A 14,329-nucleotide genomic window follows, 5' to 3' on the forward strand; every position below is an offset into this window, starting at 1 on the left:
AGCTATCCCAGAATAGTTAGTCAGTGCGCAGTGTCTTATCTTGAGTAAGATAGGCTTGAAGAAGAGAGTAAGTTAATTGATAGTTAAAGCTTATGACGTCTCAACGATATATATCAGGCCGACACAATTCAATCTCCAATCAGCCAAGCCAAGACGATGGCAGCTAACGATCCCCAACTCCATCCTTGTGAGATCGCCCTTGGAGTCGTTTCATGGCTTGGAAGAAACAAGATGCTCCTTCTATCTCGTGAAAGGGGAAAGAGTAAGTAGTTTTAAAAATAAATGTATCTATAATGCAAAAGATTAAAATAAATACTTATTTACCTGGTTCCACTTGCCCATGTGCCATGCTTGCCATGGTGGGTCTTGAGCTCTTAATGCTACCTACCCCTCGCAACCTGTGTCTTGGTGGCGGGTTTGCTTTGTGGGGTCAGCTCAGCAGACCATTTCTAAATACCCTGGATCTGCCAAAATACAGGTTCTCGTATGTGGGATAAAGAGGAGAGGCTTCACTTGCTTGCTTTCCTACAAGTATTGTCTGTTGTATCGTAGGACCAGCTGCCACAACATCTTCTTCCGGTTTATATTTCGGATTTACGTTATATGAAAATTTTCACTTTTGCTTGTTATCAACGAAATCATGCTTTCCCCTAGCCCAAAACCTCATCCCGTTATAATCGTTGGGGCAGGTCCGGTTGGTCTAATTACGGCGGTAAACTTGGCAAAACTCAATGTGCCAGTACTGGTTCTAGAGAGAAACCATCAAGTCGACCAGTCTCCCCGCGCGGCTGTTTACCAGCCTTGTGCACAAGCGGAGCTGCTCGAGTCTGGCACACTCGATGATGTCCGGAAGGAGTCTGTTCTCAATGATGTCATGACTTTCTGGAAGAACAAGGAAAGGGTCGCTTCTATCGCGAAGACTCAAGATGCTGATGTATTCCCTGCCGGACTCAATTGCCCGCAACCCAAGCTAGCCAAAATCTTGGTCGACCATCTCCTTAATAAATACAATGCTGAGATCAAGTTCTGCCAGAAGGTCATTCAGATCGACTCCGACGCTGGACAAGACACAGTCGAAGTCGTGGCTTTAGACACTAATACAAACCTCGAGATCAGATACACGTGCAACTGGCTGGTAGGGGCCGACGGCGCTGGGTCAGCCGTCCGCAGACTCTCCGACATCACATTTGACGGCTTCTCTTGGCCCAAGGAAGATTTCGTCGCAACCAACGTACGCTTTGATTTCATGAAGCATGGGTTTTCGACCGCCAACTTTATCATGGACCCTGTACACTGGTCCGTCGTATGCATTCTAGACGACGCTGGCCTTTGGCGTTGTGCCTTTGGTGTTAAGGCGGGAATGACAAACGATGAGATTCGGGCCGAGATCGATGAGCACTACAAGCACATTTTCCCAGTCTGGCCTGTCGAATACGAGCTCGTGGAGCTAAACAAGTACAAGCCTCATCAGAGATGTGCCTCGACATTTAGGAAAGGGAGAGTTTTGCTGGCGGGAGATGCAGCTCATGTGCGTACTGATTCTCAGAGACCCTTGTAACCATGTTCCGCGAGATCATCTGAAGTACTGACCATTAACCTGTAGAGCAACAACCCTATTGGAGGACTGGGCTTGACTACAGGCCTCTTGGACGCGGGACCCCTCGGTCGCGCTCTTGGTGCCGTGATAAACGGTCGAGCACCAGAAGGCCTCCTTGACTACTGGGCAAATGCGCGTCGCGACAAGTGGCTCACTTTCACGAATGCCTTCTCCATTGAGAATAAGAGAATGATCCAGATGGCCGGATACAGTGAAGACCCTCTTGGTATATGGGCCGATGACGAAGTCGCCAAAGAACATAACATGGAGAAGTGGGTAAGGACGGCAACTCCGGGAAAGAAACAGGAGGACGCTCAGTTCTATGAGTCGCTCGCAGACCTTCATAACCAGGATATGTTCCATGTGAGGCAATGGAGCATTACTCTTGATCCTCGGTGGATGGAGGAATACGAGGATCCAGAGGTCGTAAAGTACAGAATTTCACTTCGGCCAGATAGACTTTAAGTGTACGTATACTGGTCCCATCTGGACACAAATCGGGGCCTGTGCGACTCGGAGTCACCGGAAATAGGTTACGAGCTTCTAAATACTGGCAAAGTAAAAGTAGCTCTCATATAACAAGGATCCGTCTTTCCTTCTCTAAGTAATGTGGAGTGAGACGAACAACAACTAATACAGTGATTCTTATGATCACTTGAAGGACGAGATTGCCTTTTAATATACAAAGATGCGTGCTACAGTGAGGTTAGAAAAGGAATCAGAACGAGGTCGCCTGCATGGCGACATGTTTGGTCCTATGAAAACTTATAATGGCTTTGCAGAGTATGGGTTAATGGGATGCAAGCTTACCACAACACTTGATTCCCATTGATATGTGTCTCCCAATACTTGGAACTTTCTCCTGGGACACATATTTCTGGTTTCCGACCCAGACTCCTCTCCAATTGGGGGCGCCTTATCAGCTTGGGTTCTCACTGTTGATGGCATAGAATTTGTCTCATTACCCGGCACATATACTCCTCTGGACGATAAAAATGAGACAAATGGGCTCTGAGAAGTTCGAGACGCTTGCTCCCCCCATTCAAATCGCCATGCCCCCAATCACACTATATTGACATATCGGAGCTAGAGGGAAAAGATAATCTGTGCAACACTTAGTGTTAGACTTAAAGGAGGTAAAAATCAACGTTAACTTAGTAAAGTCAAATTCTAAAGAGAATAGAGTTCGCCGTTCCATTGCTAATGAAGAAGGTGGTGTCAGCTCGTAACGATCACACAATCTGGGGAAATACACCCACGAATGAAAAGAATCACCGACGTGCCTTATTGCCGAAAAGCTTCGGGGGAAGCTATATTGGCTAGTGCAGTTGAGCACACGCAGCGTGCAGCAGTTTTACTTATTCAAAAATCGTTTGAGAAACAGTTGGAATGCGTTCAACGTGCCGGGCATCCGAGATGGTCCAGATTCCAGACTCGATGGTGAAACATGACAGCCTGACAGGTGCTCTGGAAAAATGCAGTCCACCAATTGACTAAGCTTCTTGTGGCGTCGAGGTTGGCGTTTCAATCTTAACCCCGGTAGATTGGGGGCTATGTGGAGCATCAATCTAATTCCCGAACCTCCCAAAACCAAACTCGCGATCCCTAATCAAGATGCAGGGCCGATGATGTTGTAAACACGGGCCACTATCACGGCTGAACGGCACCTATGCGCGGATATCTCATGATTCGAGCTTCAAATGCGCGCTTCAGATATAGGGAGTGCACTTAGTATATAAGAGAGCCGCATGCTCTTGGCATTGTCTAACTTGTTCTTGGCATCAGCATTCCATTCAACAGTATACTTCAATTCGTATATACACTTTCTCTAAACTTCCATTCTTTTAACAATCCATTCATTAACATGTTCTCTTCAACTGTCCTTCTCAGCGGCCTGGTCGCCTCCGTACTTGCAGCCCCAACTCTTGAGCCTCGTGCCAGCAGCTGTACTTTCACCGATGCTGCTACTGCCATTAAGAACAAGGCTGGCTGCTCTACTATCACCCTCAACAACATTGCCGTTCCTGCTAAGACCACTCTCGACTTGACCAAGCTCAATGATGGCACTCACGTGAGCTAACTCATATCTCTATCCATGCAAATCTAACAAACGTGCAGGTCATCTTCCAGGGCAAGACCACTTTTGGCTATGCTGAATGGGAGGGCCCTCTCATCTCCTTCACCGGTAACAACCTGCTTATCGAGGGAGCTGCTGGACACTCCATCGACTGCGAGGGTAAGAGATGGTGGGATGGCAAGGGCAGCAACGGCGGCAAGAAGAAGCCCAAGTTCTTCAGCGCCCACTCTCTCAAGAACTCCAACATCAAGAACTTGAACGTTCTCAACACCCCTGTCCAGGCCTTCAGCATCAACAGCGTCACCAACTTGGGCGTCTATGGCGTTCACATGGACAACTCTCTCGGCGACTCTCTCGGCGGACACAACACCGATGCTTTCGACGTTGGCTCCTCTACCGGCGTGTATATCTCTGGAGCCGTCGTCAAGAACCAGGACGATTGTCTCGCCATCAACTCTGGCACCAACATCACCTTCACCGGCGGCAACTGCAGTGGCGGCCACGGTCTCTCCATTGGATCCGTTGGTGGACGCTCTGACAACACCGTCAAGACTGTCCGCATCCTCAACTCTTCCATCTCCAACTCCGACAACGGTGTCCGCATCAAGACCGTTTCTGGCGCTACCGGTTCCGTTTCCGATGTCAAGTACGACACCATCACTCTCTCCAACATCGCCAAGTACGGTATCGTCATTGAGCAGGATTACGAGAACGGTTCTCCTACTGGAACTCCCACTGCTGGTGTCCCCATCACCGACGTCACCATCAACAAGGTCACCGGAACTGTCAAGTCCAGCGGAACTGATGTCTACATCCTTTGCGCCAACTGCAAGAACTGGACCTGGACCAACAACAAGGTCACTGGTGGAAAGACCTCTACCAAGTGCAAGGGAATTCCCTCTGGTGCTTCTTGCTAAGTGTTGAGTCTGGGTGAGGAGAAGTACATGGAGGTTGTGTAGAACATGACATATAGCTGGTACTATCTTCTGTTGTTTGTTTTCTTTGTACATATATGCTATCAGTTAATACTATTCTCCCTGATACGCAGACAAGCTTTCTCTGTCTATGGCATGTGAGGTGAAATGTACAGTCTGCAGACTTGATAAAACCAGTTGCTTGTATGATCTGTCCTTTCATTTGCAATCTGGTTCTTGAGTGCAGTAGAATTAATAAAAACAGCAACCCTCGTGACTGTGATATACTCAGCTACCTCTGGCTGGAGCGGTCTCACCGAGAAACTAGCACCGAAAGCTTTTGAGACCTGTGTTGATTTGGCAAGGATCTCTGGTTCCTCAGTAGACATGAAATTCAATGTCCCACCATAGCCTGATGAGCAGGACCGTATCTGTTGCCCTTCGGCTTTTCTGAGTCTATGATCCGTCTCAGCTCCCCCTTCTCTTGGTTGTCAAGCTCAATATCTCGTGATGCCCAGTTCTCTTCCAGTCGCTCAGGTTTTGTTGTCCCCGGAATGGCAATGAAGCCCTGAGCTGCAACCCATGCAAGTGCAATCTGTGTCACTTTGACTTTTTTCCGGGCTGCAAGCTTCTTGATCTCCTCGACGATCTTCTTATTGTGATAGAAGTTCTCGCCCTGGAACTTGGGTGCTGTGAAATGTCAGTCATGCCTGCCGCCGGATCAGTTTGGCTGAAGGAATACATACAACCACGCCGGAAGTCATTCTCTGCGAAGTCATCCGGGCTCTGGTATGGGAAGTCGTCTACCAACCACCCATGGCCAAGGGGACTATAAGCTACGTAGGCAATGTCTAGTTCTCTTGCAGCATCAATGAGGCCGTCGGTTTCATGCAACGTTTCAAATGCTGAATACTCAGCTTGCAACGCATCAATCTTCGCAACTTCGGTTTATGTAAGTTAGGTAGGCAAGCTGAAGAGGGCGAATACTTACTAGAATTGGCTTTTCGAAGTGTTGCGGCAGAACACTCTGAGATTCCGATATACTTGGTCTTACCCTGCTTACGAAGTTCGTCAAGGGTACTAATCGATTCCTCCAGAGGGGTCTCTATAGTAGTGCTTAGTCGGACCAGATGTTGAGAGTGGAATTGACTTACTTGGATCAATACGGTGGAGGTAGTAGAGGTCAGGAGTGAACCCGAGTCTCTCAATCGTGCCCTCGATGTATGACTTGATGTGAGACGCAGAGTTGGTGAGAGAGCCGTCGCCAAAGCAATCAATACCACATTTAGAGGCAACTGACACGTAGGGTGAGACATACTATGCGATAATGAACAAACTGAGAACCTACTGAATATCTTGTCACGAACTCGATGCTTCCTGATGAAGTCTCCCAAGAGCTGTTCGTTTACGCCAGCTTTGTAGACAACCTGAAGGACTTTTGTCAGAATAACCTATTTTACAAGTCAACCTGCCTAGAAGATACACTCACGGCAGTGTCCCAGAAAGTGCAGCCGAGTTCAAGGGCTTTCAAAAGCACTGGCTCCGCTTGCTCAAGTGTTAAATTATTACCCAAGCCATGGCTAATGCCCATGGCACCAAAGCCAGGTGAAGGTACTGTGATCTCGGCGAAAGGGAGATGTTTAACCATCTTAATAGCCTGGACTTGGTTGACAGAGCTGAAGACTGAGGCAAAGGAATGTTGATTAAGATTTAGCAGTTTATATGACACTTCTTTCATTCTGAGAGCTGCACTGGCTATGACGTGCCATGACATGTTATGCTGAGAATGCACCATCCACGGAGGCTTAACTCCGATGTTTAAATCCGATCATCTGAACCTCATTAATAAGATCATGACCCGTCAGCCGTCATCACGTTGCATTAAGTCCGCCAAACGTACGTGCTTAAAAAAGCAGCCGATACTTTCGTTGTGTGGATGCTGATCAAACATGATCCTCTCGACTGATCATCGTCTTGCCGAGAGCCTCTGGTCTTATCTTGGCTCAATCAAGATACCCAAGCCTCATTGAACTAGCCATGGCAAGAGGAACTCATCGTTACCAGAATACGCGAGTTGGATTCCTGAGCCTGTCACGGACCAAGAGTCATATTGATGATGGTCTCTTTTGAAGTTCAATCGGCCCAAATTATGAGATGCAATTGTAATTGGCTGTGGCTGGTCACACAGAATCTTTTGCCCCAACTGCGGGGTCACGATGGTCCGTCAGCGCTAGCATCAGGGCTCGCAAGACTGGAAAACACCAAGTTTTGTATTTTTTTTGCTGTGAAAATGAGCGGAACTCCCTTGGTTCTACGTCCGAAGAATGCAGTGAATGACTCTGAAGATTTGCCTTATGAATACATACCACTCGGCGCGGGGCAGATAAGACTGCTGCGCCTCAACGCCGGCCAAGAAGCAGATCAGCTCAATGGCGAGCTCATTGTTGAAAGCTTCGAAGAGCTGCCCCCGCGACAAAAAGCAGGTACTCCAGCTCCAACAGAACCGATAGATCCGAAGAATTATGTTTGCTTTGACGCGATCTCCTATGTCTGGGGCCAGTCAACCTTCACAGACACCTTCTTCACCCCTCAAGGATCCATCCCGATAACAGCATCACTCGCTTCTATTCTACGCCGACTTCGCGATGAAGAAAAGTCCCACCTATACTGGGCTGACGGCCTTTGCATAAACCAGTCAGATATGGCGGAGAAGGAAGCTCAAGTGTCTCTTATGGGCATCATCTACAGCTCTGCCATGAGGGTTCTGTGCGATATTGGTGAAGAAACGGAGAATATCGCACTTGTACTCGAAGCCATAGAGCGCTACTGGAAGCGAAACATCCGTCATGGATTTGTTATGGGCCAAGGCGACTCCATGATCCTATCAGGAGAGTCAACCGCAAAGCTCATGGGCATCCCATATCCAACAGATGAGGAGGCAGATGCTATTGAAGATGTTGAAGGAGACGAATGGCCTGCGCGCTATCTTGAACTCATCTCCGCGCCATGGTTTCACCGCCTTTGGGTCGTGCAAGAGTTTGTCCTTGGACGTGATGTAGTCATGGTCGTTGGTCGTCGACACATACCTTGGGGACAGCTCTGGGCAGGTACTGTATGGTACAAAGGCGTTGAATGGCCATGGGACTCAGCCAAGTATACGAACGAGGATCTAACAAGCCTCTTCATTTCATACAACGCCATGTGTCTTGTTCGTTCATGTCGACTCATCGATCTCAATACGCCACATGGCCGTGAGTTTAACGACACGGTCAAACTACTCCTTTGTGGAGTCGAGATGAATCAAGCAAACTTGCCGATGTGCATGGTGTTCTTCTGCTCCCACGGCTGCACTGTGCCACGGGACCGTTATTTTGGTATTCTCGGCATGGTTGATGAGGACGACAAAGAGAAAGCACTCAGTCTTCGACCTGACTATACTTCCCCAATGAGGGACATAACGATGCGATTCTGGAAATATGCACTGCAGACCGATTCGGGAGGAGAGCTCATGCTCTGTGCGGGTCTACCAGGTCGCGCCGAAGAATATCCTTCTTGGATACGGGATCTTTCTGCACCGAAACCATTGAATCATATCTGGATAGGAGCTCCTTTAAGTACTGCATGGCACGCAGCAGGGGGGCCAGCAAGCACGTGGTCTGTAGACTTCAGCAAAGATGACACTGATCAGTGTTTTGTCCAAGGGTATCACATCGATGATATCACAGACAAGTCGCCCAATGGGCCTTCTGATCCTTTCAACTTTGTGTCGATGACTCGTTGGATTGAAGAAGCTTTCAACTTCTTCGCTGGGACTGAAACATCAGACGGCGATTCGAATACACTGTATCCTCTGACTGCTGATCCTGTCCGCGAAGCAGCTCTGAAGGTGGTGATGGATTATAACAAACAAGACACCATGAGCCCCGATGACGAAGAATTTAAGGACATGCTGCGTATAGGATTGTCTCTCCCTCGCGTAGCTTTCTCTGAAGATGCTGAGGAAGAGATGGCTGGAGAAGAGGCGGCTGACACAGAGAGCATTGAGGAAGAGGTCACTAAGGAAGAAACCAGCGAGGAAGAGACCATTGAGGAGAGGATTATTTCTGAGTTTAAAGATGAAATACTCACTTTGCAAGAACTCTTCCTCCGTGTACACAAGACAAGAGGATTGGGCTACTATAAAACCGGGAAGGGTCTTTTTGCACTACTGCCAAAGGACACCCGCCCTGATGACTCTGTTTGGATTCTTAAGGGATGCAGATTACCTGTTGTACTACGGCCAAGTATATCGCATGATGATTCATATGAGTTTGTTGGAGGTGGCTATGTGTATGGGATTATGAACGGAGAGATGCTGGAAAAGCCTGGTTTTTCATGGCAAGAAGTTTCGCTCAGATGAGCCAGTCATAGTCAGTCTCGACCGTAACACCTGCAATATGATTTGTTGCCTTGATCTCTAACAGTCTGCACATATTTAACCCTGAGTACCTATGGAGCACTCGTGACCAATCCACCAATTGAAAAGACAGTAGCATGATCCGACTAAAGGCCCTGTCGATGCATGGTTCTGTTGACATGATATACTTTGAGGGACGGGTTAGTCAATACTGAATACTCCCAGTATCACTAAAAAGCTCTTTGCTCCGGAACGCTAAATATCCCAGATTGGGGCTGGTTACTAGTCTCTTTATCTCCCGTCATTATCTCCAAAGCCCTGGGAGCGTGTCTCTATAATGCAGATAGCAGGCTAATTCTCAACTTCACTCTACGGCAGGTTAGCTCCGGCCCCTAGCTAAAGAGTAGGGCTTTTTAATTAACTTATAACATGGTTAATAAGCGAGCTAGCCGGACAAGCAAGTTAGCTACTTTCCTCTTTAACCTATAGGTTAACCCTCCCTGCCTAAGCTATAGGTTTAAAAGATATGGTGCGCAAATTTAGTCTAAATCGCTTTGGTCAAAGCCAAGTAGCTAATTGGCTAAAAAAAGTCCTGCTCCACACTTGGGGTTAATGCCAGAGAAAAAAAGGAGGTCTTAATTAATAGTAAAGAAAATAATAAGAGTACTTATCTATTTACTTTCTGTTGAAGAGATTAAAAAAAAAAGCAATATTAAGCAGCAATGGCAGACTATGTATAATTGAATGAGGAGTATTGGATACTACTTTGTTAGCTCTGCAAGGCAACATCGTGGATCTCAACGCCTAGAAACCTTTTCTTGTTTATAAATAACGATTGAGTAGACGTTGGATAGCTAGGTTCCTGTCGAGGTTAGCAGGTGCCTTGATGGGTTGAGCTGAATCTCAGACACTGTTCAACGCGATAGATTTCAATTTATTCTGATGGTCTGGAGTAGACGAGTCCTTAGGGGGTTCGAATACTTTTAAGTATCCGTGAAACGACGGACAGAGATGTATCTAAGGCTGAAATAAGTGATCTGGAGTTTATTGTGGCGGATGTAAGCAAGGATGCACACGCTAGGAACATTCAGGAAGCGCAAAGGCCTGTCGAAGAATGAGTTTGACATCATACTATCTAAGTTATATTGTTAAAGCGGACAAGGGTTAGATATCTAGCTTTAAGAACGATGGCACCTGATGACAGTGCTGGCAGATATCTCCGTTTATAAACGGACATTAGACGGGCTAGAACACGATACCAAACTGTTAGTATAAACTGGAACCCCACCAAGCCATAAGGTTTTTACAGATAGCCTTTAATAGCGTATCATAGTGATCGCAGCTAGGGGTTAGTTTATTAGCCGCTAAGCCTAGTTTTACATTAGGCCGCCACGGCTGAACAACTGTCGACTACATCATTCTTACCTTGGAACTCAAAAGCCAGTGCAATAGCCAGGATTACAATTGGTAGCCTATAATTGAGCCTTTTCCAGGCCTCACCTGAACTGGACTGCCAGCTGGTACGTGATGGCTGAGGCTAGAACTCAACAGATTGCTCAGCCGCCGCCACAACGCACCATACCCCAAGCTTAACGCCTAGGGTGAATAGATAAGTAGAAATATAAACTCTTTTATACAAGCATCATTATGTTTATCCCCATTGCTAAGCGCATAGTTTATAAAATGAGTTCAAATCACCCAACAAGGCATCCGAGATACGAACCAGTCATTAACCCTCAAGTAAATGAGAGCCAGCCGAGTAATAACTTCTCTCCTATGGATAATAATCTTCCTCGAAATATCCGCTCCGGGCTTGTGTCACGTCTCGGCAAATTCTCAATCGCCTTGCTGATAGGCCTATTCTTGGTCTGTCTAGGGTGCTTGATCTTTTTTGCCTTCTTATGGGGGGCTAATACGAATAACAATATCTGGCGAAGCATTATACTTTCTGGGTGGACGACCCGATCTATCACCATCACGTCCCTTGTTTTAAGATGGGCGACAGCTATGCAAGCGGCAGCATGTACATCCATGCTTGCTGCAATCCTGCTTCAAAATGGCGCAGTCCCGCTACATTCCGCAGCTGTTGTATCCATTATCAGATGCCATAATACAGGCCCTTGGTTGCTCCTGATTAAGATGAGCACAGACTGGCACTACGGATCACTCTTGGTAGGGTTTCTGGTCGCGCTGCTTACTTTGACCACCTTGTCATTACAATTCACTTCGACCGTTTTACTATCACAAGTTGGTATAGCGTCTCTCCCAGTTGCGGTCTCCGTTTCGCAGACATACTATGGCGCAGATATAGAGGGGCCCTCATACATTTCCCAACGTGAAGCATCTCCTTCGTTTCTTAAAACAACCCCTGTGAGATATCCTGCCTTTGCTGAATGGACATTCAATGCAACGGGCACGACTTCCCAGGACGGCGAATTCGCTCCTAACAGCACTACTGGGATAAGAGACACTGGCACCGTCATCCGAGCCTTCCTTCCATTCAAAGAGGACGACGAGCGCCGAAGTTTGATAGAATATCACGGATATGCCACTGCAGTGGATACGAGAGTTGTCTGTATGCGCCCAAAGCTCACGAACGTCTTTTTTAACTCTGGTGAAGGTTACCGCGTAACCGGCCTGGCAGACATTAAGAAAGAGCCGTTGGGCCTTCTTCGGAAGCCAAACGATGAAGGGAGCACAAACTACTCAATGGAATTTGATTGCGGATTTTCTGTCCTTTCAAGGATATTGCCAGAGAAAATGTGGCCGGTCTCTTTATGTGAACTCAGCCAAATGAATTCAAGACAAGGTATGGAAAGCCCTCAAGAGGCTAACTGAAGACCAGTACTGATCACTATGACAGGTATTCACTCGGTCATGGAACCTGAAGGCAAAGAGGAACTGGGGGAATCATACCTTCTCATCAATGCAACAAGGACTGAAACCGTTACTGATTTGGATGACTCAGACGTCTGGGTGTCTATGACACTTGAGGACAGCTACTCCTTTGATGGTGGTTCTGGAGACGAAGAAGAAGAAGATGAGAAGGAATCCATGACTATACAATTCACCCTTTGCATGACTGCGTTCCAAGCGCAAGAGATGGAGATAGACGCGACGAGACCTGTATCATTTCCTCCGGAACCAACCATACATTGGGACACGTCAACTGCCAGTTACGACATTAAGGATGTCCAGCGGCAACTCGGTGCTGGGATATCAAGAGATTCGACGACAGACCGTGGCATATTCGACCTCGCTCATCGTTCATGGAAGCGACCTAATCGATCCGAGTTCTTATCCGTCGATACAAGCGCGTTTTCGACCACTGATGGCCTTGACGCCATCGGGCTCGACGACATGTATAGGAGCGAACTTAACGCCGCTCAATACTCAGTTCTCGCTTATATAGCAACCTACACCGCCGATCCTTCGCTCGCCCTTCAAGCTTACTTTACCACCTTATGCGCACTCTGTTACTACGATCGCATTATTATGTTTGACAAAGCCGCGCCCTCATCAAGAATATCTTTAGTCCAAGTCACTCGACCATTGGGCTGGACTGTCTTTATCATCGTTGCCGGCGTGGCGGTGTTGCATCTTCTCCTAGTCTTACTAGTTGTATTCATATTCCGTCGATCTGGAAGTCTCAGCCGGATCGAGAACGCTTGGGCCTGTGTCTCGCAACTCCTTGGGCCAACCACAGAAGGTTGGATCAGAGACGCAGACATGGTGGACGATGAGACGGTCAAATCGTGGTTGAAGGATCGCGGTATGCACGAAACTTTGGTTCAGGTTGGGAATGTTCAGAATCGCGTGCAACTTGTCGAAAAGGACAAAGTGCTATAGATGTTTTCTGTTTTAATCACACCATAGCTGTCACGAATGATTATTTCATACGATGGTTTCAAGCATTGAGTCACGCATCTGTGGAAGTTAGAGGAACGCCTAGGTTAATAAATAAATCTAATAATAAAAGAATAAAGAGATTTTCCTAGGGTTAGGGTCAGGATAGGTTTAGTATTAACTATCTAAGCTATCTTTGACCTGGTGTTTTCTTCTAATTATAATATAGCTATAAAGAAGATATAAAGATAACGTGGTTAATAAGCAAGCGCTCTAGATAAGCAAGCGCTCTACTTTCCTTAACCTTTTCAAGCTATAGCTTGAAAGCTCAGGCTGCAGTTTAAAAAGGCTGGCTTTTACCTACTAAATTCCTCCCTAGATAACTTAAAAACTACCTAATAAGTCCTAGTATTATAACTGCCTTTACTATATATACTATAGCGCTAACTACCTGGTTACTCTGACCTTCCTTGACTACTACTTCTTAATAATTCGGCTACTACCTGTATATTAATATCTATCTGATTAATTACTTGCAATACTTCCTATATAATTATAATCCCTCCTTTCTGTAATCTAGTCCTTTTTGCCCTCTGGCGCTAACTTAGTATCTTATTTGCATCTTAAAGATTATAAAGCTTAGCCCTTAATAAGGTAACCTTATATATAACTGCCTTTATTGCCTTAATAGCTGACTTTAAAGCTTTAATAATAGACTCTAGGGAGCTACTATAATGCCTTCTGATTTGCCTTTTAAGGTATTTAAACTAAGATTAGGCCTTAATTACTATCTTTAGGGTCTTTGAAGCCTATGGTATTAATAGTTAAGTAGTCTCCTCAGGAGGGGTTAGGGTCTATAGCTGCATATTAAGCTTTAAGATTACAGTTTCTAGGTTAAGAGGAGTAAGCCTAGCTCCTCTAAAATCCCCCTAGATATTGCTTTCTATAAAGGTAGCTCTAAATATAATATAAAAGGCAGAAAAGAACTTAATCTTAGAAATATAAGTTATAAAGTATCTAATTAGATGCTCTATTTCTTGACTATAAGCCTGTTTTAGCGGCCCAAAGCACCTAATATTAAGAGGCTAAAGTAGATAAGATATATAAGCAGGTATATAGAGTATAATAATCTTATTCTCCTTATAATATCTCTTAAAATCGGCCAAATAATAGCTTTTATAACTATTAAGGATCAGGAGATAATAGTAACTAGTTAATTGGTTCTTTATAGACTAATTAAAGTGCTTTAGCTACTTAAGACCTAGCTTATTATTTATCTATCCATTTTAGCTTATTATAATAACCTAATTGCCTAGGAGGTTATATTCTTAGTACTAATTTATAAGGTAATATTAGCCTATACTAATAATAAATAGTATAATTAATTAACCTTTTATATTAATTGCCTAGATTATAGTAATCTATTCTTGGTTTCTAGGCTATACTAATTTTAGCCTTTCTTATATTTCTAAACCTATAATAGCTATTCTAGCCATAAT

The 14,329-nt window shown here is 45.7% G+C and overlaps 5 protein-coding genes across 5 annotated transcripts; 4 read left to right on the forward strand and 1 right to left on the reverse strand.

Annotated features, from left to right (window-relative positions):
* Positions 1-458: 458 nt before the first annotated feature.
* Positions 459-2,257, forward strand: FOIG_07438 (uncharacterized protein). The gene is made up of 2 exons (XM_031207013.1): positions 459-1,528; positions 1,604-2,257. Exons 1-2 carry the CDS (start codon positions 641-643, stop codon positions 2,060-2,062), a joined length of 1,347 nt encoding a protein of 448 aa, XP_031062546.1. The 5' UTR covers positions 459-640; the 3' UTR covers positions 2,063-2,257.
* Positions 2,258-3,365: 1,108 nt separating this feature from the next.
* FOIG_07439 (endopolygalacturonase 1) lies at positions 3,366-4,727 on the forward strand. The gene is made up of 2 exons (XM_031207014.1): positions 3,366-3,668; positions 3,716-4,727. The coding sequence occupies exons 1-2, from the start codon at positions 3,462-3,464 to the stop codon at positions 4,589-4,591; spliced, it is 1,083 nt and encodes a 360-aa protein (XP_031062547.1). The 5' UTR covers positions 3,366-3,461; the 3' UTR covers positions 4,592-4,727.
* Positions 4,728-4,982: 255 nt separating this feature from the next.
* FOIG_07440 (alcohol dehydrogenase) lies at positions 4,983-6,236 on the reverse strand (the record flags this gene model as incomplete). The annotated part of the gene is made up of 6 exons (XM_031207015.1): positions 4,983-5,278; positions 5,335-5,529; positions 5,580-5,693; positions 5,743-5,883; positions 5,937-6,015; positions 6,078-6,236. The coding sequence occupies 6 exons, from the start codon at positions 6,234-6,236 to the stop codon at positions 4,983-4,985; spliced, it is 984 nt and encodes a 327-aa protein (XP_031062548.1).
* A 587-nt stretch (positions 6,237-6,823) lies between these two features.
* On the forward strand, positions 6,824-8,987 carry FOIG_07441 (uncharacterized protein; the record flags this gene model as incomplete). The annotated part of the gene is made up of 1 exon (XM_031207016.1): positions 6,824-8,987. Exon 1 carries the CDS (start codon positions 6,879-6,881, stop codon positions 8,985-8,987), a length of 2,109 nt encoding a protein of 702 aa, XP_031062549.1. The 5' UTR covers positions 6,824-6,878.
* Positions 8,988-10,991: 2,004 nt separating this feature from the next.
* FOIG_07442 (uncharacterized protein) lies at positions 10,992-12,833 on the forward strand (the record flags this gene model as incomplete). Its single annotated transcript, XM_031207017.1, has 2 exons — positions 10,992-11,793; positions 11,848-12,833. 2 exons carry the CDS (start codon positions 10,992-10,994, stop codon positions 12,831-12,833), a joined length of 1,788 nt encoding a protein of 595 aa, XP_031062550.1.
* Positions 12,834-14,329: the final 1,496 nt, after the last annotated feature.

Source organism: Fusarium odoratissimum, assembly GCF_000260195.1.
Source record: "Fusarium odoratissimum NRRL 54006 unplaced genomic scaffold supercont1.11, whole genome shotgun sequence".
Classification (NCBI taxonomy): domain Eukaryota; kingdom Fungi; phylum Ascomycota; class Sordariomycetes; order Hypocreales; family Nectriaceae; genus Fusarium; species Fusarium odoratissimum.

What these genes read in the sequence shown, in the direction of transcription:
- FOIG_07439 (XM_031207014.1), top strand. Translation starts at nt 3,462, where the DNA reads ATGTTCTCTTCAACTGTCCTTCTCAGCGGCCTGGTCGCCTCCGTACTT. An exon ending in AGCTCAATGATGGCACTCAC is followed by an intron (nt 3,669 to 3,715) that starts GTGAGCTAACTC and finishes ACAAACGTGCAG; the next exon opens with GTCATCTTCCAGGGCAAGAC.
- FOIG_07438 (XM_031207013.1), top strand. Translation starts at nt 641, where the DNA reads ATGCTTTCCCCTAGCCCAAAACCTCATCCCGTTATAATCGTTGGGGCA. An exon ending in TGGCGGGAGATGCAGCTCAT is followed by an intron (nt 1,529 to 1,603) that starts GTGCGTACTGAT and finishes ATTAACCTGTAG; the next exon opens with AGCAACAACCCTATTGGAGG.